This window comes from Thermobia domestica, chromosome 13, assembly GCF_964235325.1.
Source record: "Thermobia domestica chromosome 13, izTheDome1.hap1.1, whole genome shotgun sequence".
Classification (NCBI taxonomy): domain Eukaryota; kingdom Metazoa; phylum Arthropoda; class Insecta; order Zygentoma; family Lepismatidae; genus Thermobia; species Thermobia domestica.
The window spans coordinates 184,084,003-184,105,460 of NC_137466.1; the positions used below are offsets into that span (position 1 = coordinate 184,084,003).

A 21,458-nucleotide genomic window follows, 5' to 3' on the forward strand; every position below is an offset into this window, starting at 1 on the left:
TGGAGTGAATAGAATGGATCCTCAAAAGAAATTTATACTTACTAATAATTTCAATGTAATTGTAAAAAATGTGCAAACCGAAGTTCAAGTAGTTTTTGATATTAATGGCTGTCTATTCAGCTTGAATTATGATCAGTGGACAGAGTTTAAGAAGTCATTGTTTCCTATAGAGAACGAGGTTAGCAGAAGATTCCATTATCAATATCCGAACTTGTAACTATCAATATACTAATTTGTAACTATTATGTAATTATGTAGAATTTAGTTAACTTTTATGGTAAAATCATAAAAGTGTTTTTGTAATTTTATTTTTACTAAATTTAGTGGTTTTTTGTAACTAGATTCAGTGATTTTTTTGTTTTTGTAACTAGATTTAATGATTTTTTGTAACCAAATTTAATGATTTCTGAAGTCAAAACCGGTTATAACCAGATTTTTGTAACTAGATTTAGTGGTTTTTTGTTTTTGTAACTTGATTTAGTGATTTTTTGTAACCAGATTTAGTGATTTTTTGTAACTAAATTTAGTGATAGAATGCATTAGAAGTTATTATGAGTAAGATAGAAGTTATTTGAGATGTGATAGAAGTTATTTGGGATAGGAAGTGCGCTAAAAATTATTAGGGAGTAGATTAGAAGTTATTAGAGATGATAGGGTGACATATAGTTAAAATGGGCTAATAATAAATTTGTCTGCAGAATCCCCATTCCCTCTCTACTCATTATTTCACGAACGATTACGACCTTTATTAAATAATCTGATTATTTCACATTTCACTGTTTGGAGTTTCATTTCTCGGTTCCCGCTCTGGACTGCTGTCTTCATCCCGCTCAGACTGCTATCATAGATATCTTTCTATGCCGTGGCATTTTCTTTATTATCTCTGTCGAGTGTCGATGTGTGGATCATTCCTAATTTATTTTCGTACTCATTGATAATTAAATTGCACCAAAATGTCGCAAATGACTCATCGTCCGCTCCAACTGACGTTTGATTCTTAAACCTGCGCTTTAGTTCGCCTTTTAACAGTTCAACTACATGAAGGTGGTTAATGCCAGCAACCCGCCCCATTTTTTTCCACACTGAGTACCACACCTAACACTAATTCGAGCTTACTACCACGCACTGACGCACCTGACTGATCTTCACTCACCACCTACACCGTGGAAACTGACTGCTAGTGTTTCGAAGGATAGGTGGCGCTATCGGCGAAAAACGTGTTTTGCATAGGAATGACATACCATACAGTGGTCAGTACTTAGTCCTGTATATATCTACCAAGTGTTATATTGATCCTCGCGTTCGAACCGAAACATGTCCCTTGTGAGTTAAGTGATAGTTTGAGTTTGGCTATATTGTATGTAGTTCTACAGATATAAGACCTACAAGAAACTTTTTAACTGAAATATATTGGACATTTTGATCCCAAAAAGGAGGAAAGAGTAACAAAAAAATCATAAACATAATTGGTTTGATTTCCGTTCTCACTTTCTTGTTTTACGTATTTTTTTTTCTTCTGTGAGATTTCCACCTCGAGAAAAGTTTGCGGATTTCTTCTACCTATGTATTTTGCGATGAGAAAATCGAATCACCGGATTTTCTAATTTCATATATATATATATATATATATATATATATATATATATATATATATATATATATATATATATACATTTTAAAATTTATTTTTATTTGTATTTTCCATTTTGCAAGATTTGCTCGTTTTCTCTTCTGGAAACAAATCATATTAAAGCAAATATAATAGAAAATATTCACTGTACAGTACAGCGTGAGGTTTCACATTATTTGCACTCATCAAAGCTTATATTTTTTTTATAAGATTTGTTTTTGTTTTAAAGATTTAAATTCATAAAACATTTTCGAGTCTGAAAATTCATTATATACTTCTTCTTTCATCTTGTCTGTCCTTCAATAATTCGCGTAAAATATATCTGGATAGTATATTAAGTATTTCGAATTTTTGGTCATTTTGTATTATTGTTTTAATTTCTTGGTATCCTAATTCATTTCTAATTTGTAAATATATATATATATATATATATACAGGGTGTAACATAAATGCATGGCCAAAAGTGATGAGGTGATTTCGGACATCCAGTAAGTAAAAATGTTCCTATGAACATGGGGTCGATATAGCTTCGTTTCCGAGATACAGGCTGTCCAAATGTCGAGTCTCTCCAATGGCTTAGTATGGAAAAGTGAATGGAAATGTTCAATATTACAGGAATAATACAATCAAGTGGAATTATGCTTGTGCAAGTACATTTACACTAACATCGAGAATGAAACTAATCAACTGGTTTGTCAGTGTTGCCGACCTGGTACAAAGTGTTGTTTTCAAATAACACCAAACGTCCACACGTTAGCATGTTATTGCTGACATCAGAACATTCCTAAGCAACTGGTAGATTCCACTGCGATTTCGAAAGACAAGGCGTCCAAGTGTGAAGTCGATTAACGGCTCACTGTAGTAAACAACGGTTCATACATCACAACTATTGCATTTTTTCAAAGATATTCGATAGGGGGCCACAGCGTTCGTTTATACCACAAATAAACTTCGGAAGACAGTGCTCGTAAAAATAGTGAGGAAATGTATTACAAGAAACGTAGCAGGTTGGCAACACTGTCAACCCAATAACCTCAAATGTTGATTAGTTTCATTCTCTATGTTAGTGTAAATGTATTTGCACAGGCATAATTCCACTTGATTGTATTATTCCTTTGACATTGAACATTTTCATTCACTTTTCTATAGTGAGCCATTGGATGAACTCGACATTTGAATACACTGTATCTCGGAAACGAAGCGGCATCGGACCCATGTTTATAGGAACATTTTTACTTATTTGGATGTCCGGAATCACCTCGTCACTTTTGGCAATGCATTTATGTTACACCTTGAATATATATATATATATATATATATATATATATATATATATATATATATATATATATATATATATATATATATATATATATATATATATATATATATAATATGTGTATGTGTGTGTATTACAAATAATAATAACAATAAAGTATTTGCAGATAATAGACTAACAAGGAGATTTACAGAATTGTCACTCACTGATTTGAATAAAACTTTGCATACTTGTAAAACATCGAAAAAATAATCAATACGTATTTTTTATTTCGGCAATGCGCGGGTTTAAGAGTAAAAACCACAATTCAGGATAAAGGAAATTCTGACGTAGTGAGAAGCGAGGGGCTCACTTTTAATAAGCACCCCGAATAATGAGAGACGAGGGGCTCACTATAAATAAGCACCCCGAATAGTGAGAGGTGGAGAGACACAGTTTAATCAAGTATCCCGTTAAAATAAGAATAGGAAGGAGTTTCAAATCGGTCAGCAATCTTCTAGCAGTAACCCCTGCCAACTATGATTGTTCTTGCCTGACTACAGAGCATTTCAAACCAGAAGACATTTTGTAATTGTAATCACTATACTAGGTCCGCCATTTTGAATTTTGTAATTTTGACGTCAGTTCTGCATCAGCTGTTCTAAAACTCCCCTGGTAGTATGTTTTCTTCTACATTAACTGATTGTTTTCTGTCTATGCTTGGAGACCACCCCTACCGTTCAAAGGGTGGTTTCTACCCTTACACCCGCGCCATTGCCGAAACAAAAAAAAAAAAAAAGAAAAAGAAAAAGAAAAAGTATCGATCATTTTTTGATGTTCTACAAGTATGCAAAGTTTCATTCAAATCGGTGAGTGACACTTCCCCTTGTAAGTGTCAAGGCAACTTTTTTTTATTCGGAAATTATTATTTTCTTTGATAAGTCCTAGCGAAGACTTGATTCGCTTGATGTGACTCGCTTCAGCACACTCTTTGATTCTTAATACTGATTCTATTATATTATTTTATAGCTCTATTCGTGGGGGTAAGTGCAAGTTGGAGGATTGCACTCCAATGGGACTAAGCACTTCACAGTTTCCTGCTCGAGGAACTTTCTACATCGATACGTTTGACATTCGCCCATTCTGCAGTAAGTATTTTGCTTTATTTCAGAAGAAAGTTCTGTTTATACAGCAAGCAACGTGTAACACAGTTATCGAAAAGGAATGGTAAAGTTATTTGCACACATGAGATTCAAAAGAAAAGTACAATAAGCGCGTTCTAAGTTTTTCACTCTTGTAGTTATCGTATTTATATCAGTACCAACAAAATATTTTGTATTCCTATACAAGATAAATTATTTATTTGATTATCTGAGTAATCTAACTGACTTAATCTATGAAAATGTTCACAAAAACTCTCCACTGATTTCTATTCTTAGCCAATTGGATAAAGTGTCTACTTTCTATTCGTATTCCTATGAGATCCGTCTTAATATTATCCCCATCTGTGCCTATGTCTTAGTAATGGTTGAGTTGATTTGATTTTGGGTTTAACGTCCCTTTCAGCAGCGAGGCTATATGAGACGGCACCCGCCGGGAATCAAACCCGGGTCTCCCACGCCACCTTATTAATGATCTTTTTCCGATTGGACTTCCAGTTAAACCGTTGGAAGCGTTCCCACATTCTTCCATTCTGGCTACATGACCTGTCCACCTGAGCCTCCTAGAATAATGACCCTAATGTTTAGTAAACGGTATAAATTATGCAATTCTTCGTTATGAAGTTTCCACCATTTCCTATTTCCGTTCCTCTTGGGTCAAAATATTCGTCTCAGGATTTTATTCTCGAATACTTTCAGCCTACGTTTGTGGTAGGAGCTGGTACCACACGTTCTCGGCGTGGGATCTGGCAACACTCCTAGCCACGTGCTGTCTACTACCTATATAGTGCAGTCCAAGGATGACTCGCCCTTCTTTCTTCGTTTTGGTTCGAGTCCGGCAGGCAGCAGCGGAGGAGGCGGCCCGTAGAAGATCCTAGTTTGGAATGTGTTATTGCAAAGTGGCAGTGCTGAACTTGTGTGTGAAAATGTTATAACCAACAGAATGAAAGTGGACTATTAACCCAGCAGTTTCCGAAAGTTAAGTAGCTCGACAGTGCTGAACTTGTGTGTGAAAATGTTACAACCAACAGAATGAAAGTGGACTATTAACCCAGCAGTTTCCGAAAGTTAAGTAGCTCGACAGTGCTGAACTTGTGTGTGAAAATGTTACAACCAACAGAATGAAAGTGGACTATTAACCCAGCAGTTTCCGAAAGTTAAGTAGCTGACTATTATTTTTTTTCTTTTCCTTTTTTCAGAATATCATTCCTTAACTTTGTAAATGTATAATTCGCAAATATATTCTCGAAAGTCGAACGAAGTGTTTCGTTTCTAATTGCATCCCTAGATTCCATCAACTAGTTTCATCAAAAATATTTTGCAGGTAAAAGACGCGGGTGCTCCTCTCGTTACCAGGCAATGTGCTCGTTGAACGGCCTTGTACGTTGAACGACCACACGTTCTTCCCTCAGAGGAAGCGACCATGATTCTCAACGATACAGCACAACAGAAATTATTATTGTTTTATATATTTTAAGCTTCAAATTTCTCGACAGGACTCGAATAATTTGATTTTTGAATTACATTTTGTCTCAATTCCATTCGATAAATTTTTATTTTATTCTGATCAGTGTTGTATTGAGATATAATGCAGGCAGACTTTGTTTCTCCTAAGTTGCCGCTCCGGTGCTAAGAATATGAGAAAGCTAAACATTTTTTTTTTTTTTTTTTTACAAAAATCTATAAATCATCCCATATTTCTGTAGATATTGGGAAACTCCTCTGTAGAAAAGAAAAAAGTTTCAGCAATGGTTTGTATCACCACTGAGTTAATTATACATATTACATTACTAGCAGAATGCCGTTTTTGCGCAGGGAGAATACTTTTCATTTTGGGCATAAAGGGCTGAAATTGGATTTTAACAGCATCAGAACTGTCACTGTTCTCAGCGACCCAGAAAACTATGGATTCGACAGTAATATCGGTCATTTTCAATCATTTTTATATATCTCCCCGCTTCCCCAAGTTGTGGAGCTGAATGTGGATTTAGATGGCATCGGAAATGACACTTCATCTCAACGAGCACAAAAACTATGGATTCGGCACTAATATCAGTCATTTTAGATCATTTATATACCTCCTCGAAGTTGCGAGGCTGAATTTGTTTTTAAACGACATTGGAATTGTCACTGCTCATCTCAGTGATCCCGAAAACTATGGATTCGATAGTAATATAGTGAAATGATAAAATACATCTCAGGCCCAAACATAATCAATGTTGAAATTTTGATCAAGATTTGTACACAGAGAAAAATCCGTTCTCCGGACAGCGGTATATTGTATATACAAATATACGGAATCCTCTTGCTTATTATAGAAATCAGTACGGAGCATACGTTATCCGTATGCTACATAGGCACTGTCCTTACAAGTAAGGGACCATATGGTTGTCGCGCAAATCAGATGCAGACATACGCCATCTGATTGAGCATGAAAAGATATGGAGAACACAGAAATTTAAGGTGCTAAGAGCCATAGGGAGCGGAGCAAGGAAAGAGGAAACATTGAATGTCGGCAAAATTGAAGAAAGTCAGGAATGACGGGAAAAGTTAATTTCTTGCAAACAGGGAAAGAAAGTCAACCTAAAGAACGAAACTAAACATAACAAAGGCATCAAGGACGAAGAAAGATCATAATCAGGGTTGCCATCCGGACCGCAGTGTTGCCAGTGCTGCCTAACATTGATATGGAAGGTATAGCACAGTATAGCAATTCATGCACAAGGAAAAATATTAGTAACACAAAAGACAATTGAAAAGACTGTACACGTGCGTAAAAAGGTTTAACGATAGTCGTGAGTGAATAATGTACATGAGGGAGAACAAATATAGATATGAAAGTGAAGGGGGTACACATGATAACACAGAAACGAAAGTGTTTGGGAGCATCGTTCCATGATGATGATGATGATGATCGGTGTTCTGCCCGAAGGCAGGTTTTGACCTGAAGGTCCCTGGGCTGGATGAACCCATGGTTTGCTATTGCCTTCCATGGGATAATAATGACGTATAAAGGACGGGAGCTACAGTTTAACGTGGGATCCGAACCTTTTGTGTCCCCACCGGGAGTCGAACCCGGGACCCCTTGAATATAAAGACGCGTGTGACCAGCTTTCTTTCATCCGCTGTGTTCACTGCGAGAAATGTTTGTGTGTTGACCACGCATTCATTCGTGATCTTCACGTCAACTGCAATTAAACTACAAATGCTGCGCACTGTTCTCTATTTTCCTCCATTTGTATTCACGCGGGTGTAATATTCACTCACGACTACGTTAAACCTTTTTACGCACGTGTACAGTCTTTTCAATTGTCTTTTGTGTTACTAATATCTTTCCTTGTGCATGAATTGCTATACTGTGCTATATCTTTCATATCAATGTTATGCAGCGCTGGCAACATTGCGGTCCGGATGGCAACCCTGATTATGATCTTTCTTCGTCCTTGATGCCCTTGTTATGTTTAGTTTCGTTCTTTTGGTTGACTTTCTTTCCCTGTTTGCACGAAATTAACTTTTCCCGTCATTCCTGACTTTCTTCAATTTTGCCGACATTCAATGTTTCCTCTTTCCTCGCTCCGCTCCCTATGGCCCTTAGCACCTTAAATTTCTGTGTTCTCCATATCTTTTCATGCTCAATCAGATGGCGTATGTCTGCATCTGATTTGCGCGACAACCATATTGTCCCTTACTTGTTAGATGTTACATCATGCCGATGCAGGATGTCTGACATCTAACAGTTTTCCGTATATCACATGCATATATTTATGTTACCTGCGTCAGCTGTATGTTATATACGTCCATTTGTATGTGAGATCCTGACCGCCTACATTGTTTCATACAGAAAGTACGTATAGATGGAACACTTATACAGAAAGTATTATAAAACACGCGTTTTCAGTTATACGTCTGCTGTACGTTAAGTCCAAAAACTACAGGAATTACGCATGTAACCTATCTTTTTAAGTACGCCACCTACAATTTTTTTTTCTCGGTGTAAAGTGTTTAAAAATGATTAAATCACAAACATAGTCACTTTCATTTATATTTACATAGATTATGAAGTATATATTGCATTTTACTTAATACAATGTATTAAGATATACAAGCCGGTGTTAAGTAATATTATTAGACTTCCAAAGTATGCTAAGTGTCGGAAGTCCTATAGAACAGTTAAGTCTGTCCGTTTGTCGATAGATATCAGAGCAAAAACGATTCGAGATATCGAGAAGTGGTTTTCTGCAATCGATTCAGCATCCCAAGAATCGATTCCAAATCCTCCATTAATCTTCTGTTCAAACTAGAAATCAAGCATTTCCAGTTCTAATAAAGTTCGAAATAGAACGAAAATCCTAATAAATAGTGACAAGTGTATAATTTATTTATTTATTTATTGCAATCGATTGAACGTGCCAAGCCAACATACCATTATTACTATCAACAATCTACCAAAACTGGAAGTGGTTGAAATTTACTGAGATCTTTCGGTTTCAATATAAATTCCATAGGGCGGAAACGGTAAGAGGTATCAAGAATTATTTTGTGCAATCGATTCAGTGTCCGAAGAATAGCTCTATTTTCTCCGTTAAACCATCTACTCAAACCGGAAGTGATAGAAATCGACCGTTTCCGGTTTTGATGTTGATCGCCGTAGAACAAAAATGATAGTAGATCGCGATAAACGTTTTATTTATTTATTTATTTATATATTTTCTTCCAATCGATTCAGCGTCTCAAGAGAACATACAATCGCCATCCGCAATACTCTACCGAAGTCAGTAGCTGTTGAAAGTCACTGAAACTTCGTGTTTCAATACACTAAGAAAAATTCGTTATCCGGACAGCGGTATACTGTACAAATATACATAATCCATATGTTTGTACTACGAAAATTTGTAGGAAGCATACGTTATCCATATGCTACATACGTACTGCTTTTTTTCTAATTAGATGTTACATTATGCCGCTGAATGATGTCTGATATCTAACATTCTTTCGTATATTACATATGTTTGTTACATACGTCAGCTACATGATATATGCATCCATCTGTATGTGAGATCATTACTGTCTATATATAGTTTTTTCTTTCATATGGAAAGTACGTATAGATGGAACACTTATACGAAAAATATTATAAAACATACGTTTTCTGTTATACGTCTGCCGCAGGATCTTATCTATAATTGTACAGTAAGTACAAAAGCTACAGAATTTTCGCATGTAACCTACGTTTTACGTACGCCACATACGTTTATTTTCTCTGTACTGTTCCTACCCGAAAACAGTAAGAAATATCGAAAAACTTTTTTGTTTTTCTAAATACAGATTCAGGGACCCAAGAATGAGTTTTCACATCTTTTCTCTCTGTTCAAAGTGGGAGAGGAGTGGCAATCTAAGATTTCCGGCTATTACACTAAAAGCATGGTGATTAAAACGGAAATAGATTTAAAGGCAATCATTTTTTTAAATATGGATTCAGTAACGCAAGGATGTGTTTCATCTCTGATTTAATTTCTCTATTACAATCGAAAGTGACAAATAATTAACTTTGTGGCCTATAGAAGCCGGAGGTTCAATGCCGCGTTCGCAAAAGCTCTCCGTTGACTTTTGTTCTTAACCAACTAGATGCAGTTTCTATATTATATTCCTATTTCTGCGAGATCAATCTGAATATTGTCCTCCCATCTGCACCTAGGTCTTCCTGATGGTCGTTTCTCGATTGGATTTCCAGTTTAAACTTGGAAAGCGTTCTTACTTTCTTCCATTCTGGATGCATGACCTGCCCACCTCAGCCTTCTGGACTTGATGCTTTTAACAGTGTTCAATAAAAGGTATAAACTATGCAATTTCTCGTTATGAAGTTTCCACCATTCCTAATTTCCGTTTCTCTTGGGTTCGAATATTCGTCTGAGGATCGTGTTCTCAAATATTTTCACTCTATGTTCTTTCCTCATAGTAAGTGATCATGTTTAGCAACCATACACGACAACAGATAAGATTATCGTTTTATATATTTTAAGCTTCAAATTCCTCGACATAATTAGCGACGAAAAAAGATGTTGAACCTAGTACTAACATTCCTGCTTTAAGTCGACATTTATTTTTTTCGTGAATATCGTTTTGGTCTGTTAACATTGATCCTAGATATTTGAAAGTATCCACTTTATCAAAAGTATTCTTTGATATTTCATCGCATCCATAATTTGCAGTATTACGAACCCGGCGAACTTCCATGTATTTAGATTTCTCTGCATTTATTTCTAAACTGATGTCTCTGCAAGCGTTTATAAATTATCAGAATACGCCATAACCTTGTGAATACCATTCAGTTCTAGGCCCTGGTTCCTGTCTTTGATTTTCCTTACAGCATATTCCAGAATGAAGTTAAATATAATAGTGATAAAGTACCTTCTTGTTTCAGGCCATTCTTGACTTAAAAGCTCGTGGACAAGAATTTTCCTACTCGAACTTTACTTTGGGATTCATTTAAACATATCTCAATTAACCACAGTAACTTTCTCGTTATTTCAAATTCTGTAAGATTGAAACGAGACTCACTCATTTAGTAGATGAACTAAAGAAATTTTAAACTTTCGATGTGGAAACGTTTAAATATGAATAACTCGAACATTAATTGATGCGAATTATTTTATGAAAATAGTGTAGGGAAATATCTTAGAATAGCTATAAGAACCTTATTTTAGTTTTGTCGATAGTTGTTTTGGAACTCCTGTTACTAAAAAGGCCAGGTTAAACAAATACTACTACTGAAAGTGGTATATAGTTACTACTAATTAAGTTAAAAGTCACTCACTTTTATGGAAGACATGATATTCTGCATTGGATTTATCTCTCAATGGTGGTTACTAATGTTTCCAATGAGGTCCATTTTCTGAAATAAAATTATTTAAAAATAAATAAACTAAGAAACAGCATATCACAATCATGATTGAACCACCTCCGTTTCACAAGCATTAAACATGGTATTACAAAATGCTATATTAATTTTGATAACCTAATAAAATAATTTTGTCACATCAAATCAATGTGCGAAATAACGGGTAATGCAGTGGATTCCTCCTTGACAAATATTTATTTCCCTTGGAGAAGAACTTCTTTGGCAGCGATAATTCCCCCTCTAAATGTTTTCAAGTAGCCATAAAGAGAGAAGCAGCGGACAGCTTCTATTGCCTTTAGCCAAACTAAGAAAGCACATTTATTTGAGTTAAAAACAAGTTATGACAATGCCTTCCTTCTATATAATTTATATCATTAGAATCATACATTTTTTTGTTTCTTGAAACATTTAGCTATTCGTGAGGAAATGACATTCTTATTCCTAGGACGAAGCAAAAGTCTCGAAAGGTCATCAAATATGGAGATGATTTTCAGAAATGTTTCATAAAAATATTTAGACGTTTTACAAGCAAGCAAGAATTGCTCGTATTAAAGTATATATAGAATGAGGCAAATTGAGTATTACAAGTCAATTTTCCATTAAGTATGCATGGAGGAAACAAAGTGATAAGAACCAAAAATAAGTGCAAAGAGGCCGATAAAAGTCTGTGAAAAGCAGTTCCTCCATTGCCTTTATCAAAGTGTCCTAGGGAATATTTTGAAATGTTCAAATAGCAACATGGGTAGAGTGATAGAATGTTCAATGCATATTAGGAAACGAAACAACTTGGTAGGAAACAAGTGTCGATATGGGGAACTGTTTCCAAAATGACTGCCAAAAATGGATTCTGTTCCAGATAATCTTGGATGATCCGTAATAGAAATAAAGTGGGAGATAAATCAATTGAACAAAACTTGAAGTAGGCAAACGGCATATGATGAAAGAAAATAAAATGCTAAGGTATGTAAAACAAAATAACTAAATAACACACTATGTCACAAATGATGCTCAATGTGTCTTCGATTCTACTCCACACACCTCCGTAAGTTGTGCCGTAGGGATGCACACACATCATATAGCATCTTTGTGGAGACTGATGCGAAGAACATCACGTCAAATACGCACCTTCATATCAGCAATGGTTATCGGTATTGTTAACATGACATGATCTTTGGCGAAAACCTAAAGGAATTAAAAAAACAAGTGGAGTTAAGTCACGAGATCGTGGAGGTCAGTGAATAGGCCTTCACGCCAAACCTAAAAATCAGGCATACGTGGTTCAATAGAGTACTAATCTAGCACGCGGTATGTGCGGGAGCACCGCGATGTTGATGCCACATACTTTCGTCGAGAGAAGTGTTTATTAACAATGGTGGTAACGTATCACTGATAAAAACGGCATACATATTACAAGTATCCCAACCAAAGAGATGTGTCTCAATAACATTGTCACCCAGTATGCCACATCATACATTGAGAGGCCATTTATGCTGATGTGGAACTAGTCGCTGCCGTAGTGGATGTCCCTGGTCCAATAATGGATATTATGTCGGTTTACGTGTCCTATATTCGTAAATGTAATTTCACACTAAATATGGTGGACAAGAAGTTTCGCTCTGTTTTTTCCATACTTTTCAACCATACATAAAATTGTACTCTAGCATAGAAAACATCTACTGATAATTCCTTATGAAATATGAGACGATATGGGTACAACTTGTACTGGTGTAAAATACGCACTACAGAGTTTTCACTAAATCCAATGTCCTGATTCAGGTTTCTATCACTTACATGAGGTTCATATTTACTGCTGCCAAATGTGCTGTTGCACGTTCTCTATGAGTTGTAGATAAGTAAGACCCGAATCCCATCTTCAGACAGTACTACCATGTTACTACAGACATTTCTCCAAGTGTATAAATGTCATATAAGAAGGTTGTTGGCGTTACGAGTAGCGTGTTCCAAACATCCGTGCTGGAGAGTTTTGTCTACATTCACCTAACACTAACATTATATTGACATGGTGATCAATCACAGTCATTGTCCTATTCGTACGTTGCCACACTAATACTGATAGTACACACGAAATTGGAGTGCAAAATCGATACAATTGTGTGTCTCTTTCCTTTCATGCGATACTCTTCACCATAGTGCTCGTAGACATCCATGTTGCTTGCTACTGCGTTTCGCTTTTCCACATATACGTAATGTATTCCTCTGCAATGTGAATGCACCAGTACATTCCATACACCTTATTGCGACTTCTACTTTAAGTCCCTACCAACCCCACAAAGCAGTTAGGCAATGGGACAGCCATTAACACTCAACGAGAACAAACCAGTGATAGTTACACTGCATTTAGTATTGATAGTTACTTTGTGGTCGTGATACTTCACGAATTCTCACTGTTATACTTCCTAGTATTTCATGCACCATGGCACATCATAATGCTCTCAAACTCTGATCACAGCTTATGGCAACAGTGACACAGATAATTCATTAGAAGTCACTTGTTACAGGAGAATGTACAACGAAGTGCCTTTTACTACGATAGTAGAGCACGATGTCGTTTTCTTACTACGAACAATGCAAGTTTATGTGAAACACGACCCATTTTTGGCAGCCATTTTGGAAACGGTTCCTTATATCAACACTTGTTTTCTACTAAAGTTGCTTCGGTTTCCAATATGTATCCAATATGTATTCGACCCATTTTGCCATTGGAAATATTCACGAGTTTGCCTCAAAAGCACTTTGGAGGGTCTGAGGGCAGTTGCACTTGCTTTGCACAGATTTTTATCAGCCTGTCTGCGGCGGTCTTCATTTTTGGTCCTTATATCTTTGTTCCCCCAATACATACCTGAGGGGAAATTGGTTTGCTACATTCAGTTTGACTTACTCTCTATATGCAAGAGAGAGACTTATGGCTGGGTGCACATATGAGCGAAGTTCATCCTCCCTTAAAAAAATATTTGTACAGTGCATCAAAATATAGAACAGTCATTTTATAATGTTAATTTTGCTATGAGGAACTTATATGTTACTTTAGTTTTCAACATTATTTTTACATTCATCAATAGAAGAAATTTCAAGATATTATTAATATTATATTACTGAACATTATGAAATAAGATACATATGTGCCTGAGCTTTCCTGCCGAAAGTCCAAGAAGGTATTAATTTGGCTCTGATAAATAATATGCATTAGTAAAGTTCTAAAAATTATAAAACACAGTATTTGGTATCAATCTACGCTGATAAAATAGAGAATATATGGATGAGGCATTTTTATGACTTTATCTGTAATCTTCCTTTTCAGGAGAGGAACCAGAAACAGATGCCATTATGATGGAACAGTTGCAAAGCGCTATGATAATGGATGGTTAAAGATAATTGAATATTGTATTTTGAAAATAAAATAAAGTTGTTAGAAGTTCTAATTTATAGTTTTATTTAATACAATAAGAAGGATTAAAAATGTTCCGATAATTACAAACAAATTAACGTAAAATTATCAAAAGTATAATATTTCTTTTGTTAAAATTACCACAAGAGCAAGGTTAATCATCAAAGGAAGAAAGTATGTCCAAAGTAAGTGATAATACATGATTGATTTCATAATTAAGTGGCAATTACTACAAAATTTGTAACAATTTAAGAAATTTACATCAAGATACCTCGTTTCATTTCAATCTTGTGAGTTCGAAGTATGATTTGTGGCCCCGCAACGCTCACGCCTTTGGTGCGAGCGGTCCTAGGTTCGATTCCGAGTAGGGACACTCAGTCGATAAGATGTAACAGCTTTTTCAGGTCGTCCAACCTGAGTGAGGTTTCGCTGGATTATTCTCATTCCTACCTGGTAAATGCCGGAACCAGGCACATCTTTCATCATACGTGACAGGTTTAAGATCATACATGCCCGTAATGCCCAGAAATATGTATAAATAAATAGAAGTATAATTTTTGACAGAACAGAATCTACCGAGCAACAACGATGGCTCTTGAGAGAAGTCTACGGTTACCAAGAGTGCCGTAATCCCAAAATTTTCACAAGGTATACTGTTTTGTAAACATTTATGGTTTCTATAAAAGATATTTATGAGGTGCATTAAAGTTATAACATCTCATTTTTTTTTTTTTTTACCAGGAATGGTAACAGATAGAAACGTGCAGTTTGTTTTGAAATACATGAGAACTTGTTGTCAATGTGTGACTGTTAGGGGTATAAGATAGAATGAGGCTTAGGGCACGGAATGAGGATATGCTTGAGTAAAACTTTAGGGCGGAAAGTACTTTAATGTTTGTACTGTACCGAAAAAAGAGAAAGGTAGAAGAAGAAGTGAAAATGGTTGCTATATAATTTGGAATATATCAAGTAAGTTGTTTATGGGTTTTTGTTGGTTGGGGAGATAGTGAAAGTGTTAACATCGCAGATAGTGAGCTGATGAAGAGGAAGTGGATAAAGTGAAAAATATTTATCATACATCATTTACACTCATCACATTTTAACACGAAAACTTTTTTACACAGTTACAATTACTTTACACACATTCATTTCATCTATATTTCACTTTATTCAATATTTTCACCCCGATCAACTGGGTAACTAGCCCTCTTCCTCCTACTGGAACTCCTTCCCGATTTGGACTACATTAAAACCAAATTAAGACATTTCAATTATTACCTGGATTTGACATAATATCTCTTCACATACCTCAACATACTTGACGAACAATTAATAATTAAATAATACAAAATACTATATGTTACAGGAAATACGACTTGGAAGTCGACCAGAAAAAATGCAAATGGCGGCACACGCCATTTGCAAAAATAGTTACAATTACAAGATAAACATTTCAATTTTCATACATTTATAGCATACTTGGCGAATAATGCTGATGCTTCTATTTAAAACACCGATAGTTGGTGAAAGAAGACAAGAAGACAAGTTGTTTATGTGGTTTGGAGGGATTCAAGTTGATTGTAGTTAGTTTAGATTTTAAGTCAGAATAATGTTGTACGGTTTTAGACAGAGTAAAGTCAGAGAAAGTGGATGTTAATATTCAAGTGTGTAATAAGACTATCCTGAAAAGTACGGTGTTTTTGAAGAGGAGTAGTGAACAGAAATGTTATAAGTTGTAAAGGTGAAGTTCATAAGATATTAATAAAAGACATTGATATTGTAAGAATGATTAAAGCAAGAGTTTACCTTAACTGATTTTGAAAAGAGTAACAGTGACAAAGATAGCAGCACACAGAACTCTAGCGGCAACGGTGAGAGCAATGATCGTTTTTTGATATTTACGATACTTGTAAAATGGCAACGTTTTCATTACAAGAACAAGGTGTAATCATTCGTTTACTAAATTGTCGTGATGTGACATCGGTTAAAATTCATCGCCAGATGAGTAAGATATGAGATGATGGTGTCACGGATGTGTTTAATGTGCGTTTGTAGGTGCGACAGTTCAAAGAAGGTAGGACAAAGAACGAAGGCAGAAGGCAATCACAAACCAAGAAAATCTCTGACTCACACAAACCGGTCTGACAACATGATCGAACGAGTGGGGAGAGTTGTTTTCGAGAATCGCTGAATGAGTGTGGAACACATCACCTGCAAACTTGGTATTTTCGTGGGATCTGTGCACACAGTCCTGCATAAAGACCTGAAAAATTCGAAAAGTGTCCTCTAGGTGGGTGTCACGAATGCTGACAGACAACCACAAGGTTGCGCGAGTGGCATGTTGTTAGGCAATGTTGACGCATGATGACGGTATGAATCCTTTTTTCTTCGATTGTGAAAATGGGTGAGACATGAATATCATTGTTCAATTCTGAAACGAAGCACTAGTTTGCTCGCTTCTATTACATTAGCGATTTCCCAGTGTTCAAAACAGACTCCTAAATTCGTCATGATTCGTTGCTGCCATGGAACCATGACGTCGATGTTATGAAAAATGTGTACGGCTGTAGGAAGATTACGTCGAGAAGTGACACAAGTTTCATAGTTTTCGTGTGATTAGTTAGTGAGAAAAAATAAAGGAGGTCTTGCACTTCGTAGGACAATAGAAAAGGCGTTTTTAGTGAACAATATGAAACAGATAATAATTCTATTAAAAAATAAAGGTTGCGATGCTGATTTGTACTCTAAGTGCATTCTATGCTATTTTCTTGACACTCCTTTGATAAACTATTCCATTAACACAATAATGAGTGTGTAGACACATAGAAGAAATCAAGTCACTACAAGAAGGAACAGAGAATATCGCACTCGATATACGAGAAGGCTATAAGAAAAACTGTAGTAAAGAGTAGGGTGGAAATACGAATATTAGTTAAACAAGGCTTGTGTACTGATATTCACTGATCAAAACGACACAAATTTGGACAGAACTGGCGTAATCTTTCATTTATCTCTCTCTCTCTCTCTCTCTCTCTCTCTCTCTCTCTATTCCTCTGTCTGTCTTTTGTGATTGGGGATAAGGTGTGTCAGAGGTAGGGCTCTCGCCTCTGGTGCGTGGGGTCTCTTCTTCTATTCTTTGCCAAGCAAGTTTGTGATGAATAATATTCTGTTCGTGGGCTTTCTCTGGGTACTTCCATTTCCTCCCAAATTCTCATTCCGCCAATTTCTTTCAGTACCGGCATTATTCAGGTTCTTCAATCATCCGCCTCCCTTTGGCTGAAGGGCATATATTGTTTATCATGGGACGTTAAGCTGAAATATTTCATTTTTGTTTTATTTTTTTATGATTGCAGAATAATCAGGAAAAATGTATTTTTCACATGATCGATGTGAGTGAACAACGACTAAGATTAGGATAAAAGAAGAAAGTGATATAGTCTCATTATCACTAGAGTCGTATTCGGTCGAATAAATAAATAAATAAATAAATAATATTATAAAATAAATAATAAGTAAAGAAATACCGGTATCAACGAAACGAAAGTACTATACACCTTGAAGCAGAATTTATACCCTAATGACTAAATTAAGCAGAAGATAGTACTCTTATGACTAGATTAAGCAGAAGATATACTCTTATGACTAGATTAAGCAGAAGATATACTCTTATGACTAGATTAAGCAGAAGATATACTGTTACAATTGTTTTAAGCGTAAGGTGTACGCCATATAGCACTGTATACTCTCGACTACAGCTCTGGTTATCAATTGTTATGAGTGAAAAGCAGGATAAATTGATTCGAAAAACAGGAGAGAGTTAAGAAACTATCAAATCCAGATTTATCCAGCAGAATTTACAATATATATATATATAATATATATATATATATATATATATACGACGATATATGCTTTGTTGTCGAGCTATGAGTTTCCAGAGAGTTCCTCTATTCCGGTATCGTTTAGGACAGAGTGAGTCACTGTAGGTCGTGGGATCACGATGGGTGGTGGGTCAAGTTTTCATTAACCCACGCCATGTCTGGACTGTGAGAAGAATCCACTATCTGTAAATTCCCTCGTCGTTTAAGGTGGATCTTGAATAATTTGATTCAGTCGCTCCTCATCGAACTGAACTTCTGGTGCGATGCATATGTTTGAGGTAGAAATTGCCGTCTTTGAGTCGCTTAAACCAAGTTTGAGCGTCCTAAGAGGCACTGCTTTTTCACAAATCTTTCAAACAGCTTCTGTGGCTTCGGTACTTTATTTAAACGCAAAAGGCAAAAGCTGTTCAAAATGCCCTTTTTTGTCAACTTGGCATTCCGTTTTAACGACCTGAAAAGAACAAAAAATATATATGCATAACAAAAAATATATATGCATAAAAAAAACTAAATACACTATTTTGCAGTGGCGGCTGGTACTATATGTTGCATGGTTGTGCAACCGGATATTTCTTTAATACTAAAGATATTTTTAAGTATTAAAGTAGTGTATCAGTAAAAAAGAAACCTTTGCTCTTGAGCGCAAAACAGTATTGATGCATTTCTTAAAAAAAAAAAAAAAAAAAAAAAATTAAAAAACAAAGAAAGAGAGTGATATACAAATCCAGTGGCAGCAAGCGTTGCCACTGGAAGCAGTAACATTGAGCATATGGCAGCGAGCTCCTATCTCTTAACATGAGGAAGTGGATTTATTCTTGCATCGCTGCTATCCTCCCGTATTAAGCTTTTCCAGTTGCTACTTCGTTGCAACTGGTATATAGTCAGCTTCTGTAGGAGTTACGAATTCCTCCATTTGTCAGCGCTTGACTCAATTGATAGATTGAGTGAGTTATAGACGTTTCGAAGAAAGATATTAGTCACCAAACAGAAACTCGCAAAGAGCAAATACGCGTCTGGTGGTAGCAGGGACGGATCCAAGCTGAATATTTGGGGGAGGTCAGTCGTTCGAAGTCAATAGATTTTATTTTACATTTATAATACAAAGGTAAAAATTCTTGGGATAGATTTTATTTTTAAAATAAAAAATATCCTATTCTGGGAGGGGGGGGGGCGATCGAGACTCGAAGAAGAGAATGTCTTACCACTGGTCTAATTCCTAGCTGTGTGTCGCTCGTGCACATGATCCCGTGTTCGATTTCCGGCGGAGAGCATAAAAAATTAATCTCAAATTATTCACTTTCAATACTCATCTGTCTTCTTTAGCCTAAATTGCTGGAATGTTAAACTATTATTTTTTTTTCATTTTCGAAGGTAAAAAGCTTATATTTTATGCTTCTTTATAATAGAACAGCAGACAAAAATACGTAGTTACTGAAAATGAACTCTTTGTTCCTTATATTCATACAAAGAAATGCTAACAAAATGCATATTGTCGGAGCAGAAAGGTGTTTCTGTACCTTAAAGAAAATAAAGCGGAAAATATTTGCAGTAGCGATGCTTTCTATTCAAAAAAACTTGGCGAGCAGCATTTCAGATTTCAATGAAGTCATAGAAGAATTTGAAGCTCGAAAAGAACAAAGAAAGACCTTCCATTATAAAATAATGCATAGTTTACTTAATTAAATAATTTTGTTTAACTATGTGCATGAATATATGCAATTTTCTTGCTTTTTTTCTTCTTTTTGGGTTAACGATATCATTCATGGCTTACAGCACATGCTATATATTCGATTTATCTTTTGTTCAATAACATGAACGTAGAAGTTTTTGTATATAAATAGTGTATAAACGTACATTGATAGTGGTTGTTTGAAAAAAAGGAAATAACTTATATATTAAATCAATATTAGAGAATACTAATCAATAAATATACAAATGGAGCTTATAAGGACTTTCCTCTTCATATTTCCTGAATATTTTTTTGATAAGACTCAAGAATGCCGGGGGGAGGGGAACACTTGCGCGTAACTACATACCTTTGATATTGCAACATTGCAACCGGTACTTCTACAGACCACGAACCGCTACTGCTATTTTGTAGAACACATAATACTCTATCGACTAACGTAAAACGCATTACATTTCTGTGAGTAATTATTCTTACTTTCATGTTATACTATAACAAGGAAGTGTTGTATTACGGGCAAATGCCTAACGTAAATCCAGATATGACCAGATTTGGATGAAGACCTACCATTTCTGTATTGACGTCTGTGTGCCTGTATGTATGTACGTTCAGACAATATTTCGTCAACGATAAATAACATAAAAAATTACATATACTCACGGGGTCCTGCACAACTTTCTAATTGGTTCAATATTTGTGAAGTGTCTGACATTTAACATGCAGTACCTTGCAAAGGGTACAAGCTACGGTAAAACTCACTACACCAATGAATTTCCGTGAAAATTGTACATGAATTTGATGTATCACTTGTACATATTCCCGAAAGTTGAATCCAATATGGTCGATCCAAGATGACGGCCGGGGGGGGGGTAACATGTGTTAGGGAAGCAATACTTGATCCAATTTGTTTTGCATATGTCTACAATAATGTCCAGTTACATCTATATAAAAAAAAAAGAAGCTAAAAGCAATTTTGTGTTCGAGCGTTATAGTAGTGTATGATTGAATTCCGAATATCTAAAGTCATATAAATATGCAAATTACCGGTATGGGTCGCTAAAATTAGTACAATATACACTGGGCTGCGGAGAACTTTGCATTTGAAACAATTTTACACGAATCTCGAAGGGACACTTCGCGAATGCACCTTGTGAGAGCGATGACGTCACTGCGAAGATAGTTCTCACCGATTGTAGGAGGGAGAGCGTCACAACTTGGAGATGGGCTAGAATCAAGAATATATCAAGATACTATTAGTTTGTATTTAAAAATGCAATGTAACTTCATATCAATGTCCAGAAAATCTACAAAATTTCTTTTTACTAACCAAACAAATAATAGTATTAATGTTTTTTTTCTGTAGATTCGGATTGTACTTTGAAGATCGATACTACTACTACTACTACTACTACAATTACAACAACAACAGCAACAACAACAACAACTACTACTAGCAAACCTCTTCTCTTTTCTGAGGATTTTATAACTAAATGTTTCAAACATGGTGTAAACCTCAGCATATTGTATGTATAACTCTC

The 21,458-nt window shown here is 35.6% G+C and overlaps 1 protein-coding gene across 1 annotated transcript in view; it reads left to right on the top strand.

The window, feature by feature from the left end:
- The window catches only part of LOC145667880 (pancreatic lipase-related protein 2-like), a 65,552-nt gene extending 51,219 nt beyond the window's left edge, over nucleotides 1-14,333 (top strand). The window contains exons 8-9 of the mRNA XM_081735310.1: nucleotides 3,918-4,036; nucleotides 14,266-14,333. Of these exons, the coding sequence (XP_081591436.1) occupies nucleotides 3,918-4,036; nucleotides 14,266-14,333 (187 nt within the window). The remainder of the gene's footprint in view (nucleotides 1-3,917; nucleotides 4,037-14,265) is intronic.
- The last annotated feature ends 7,125 nt before the right edge of the window (nucleotides 14,334-21,458 follow it).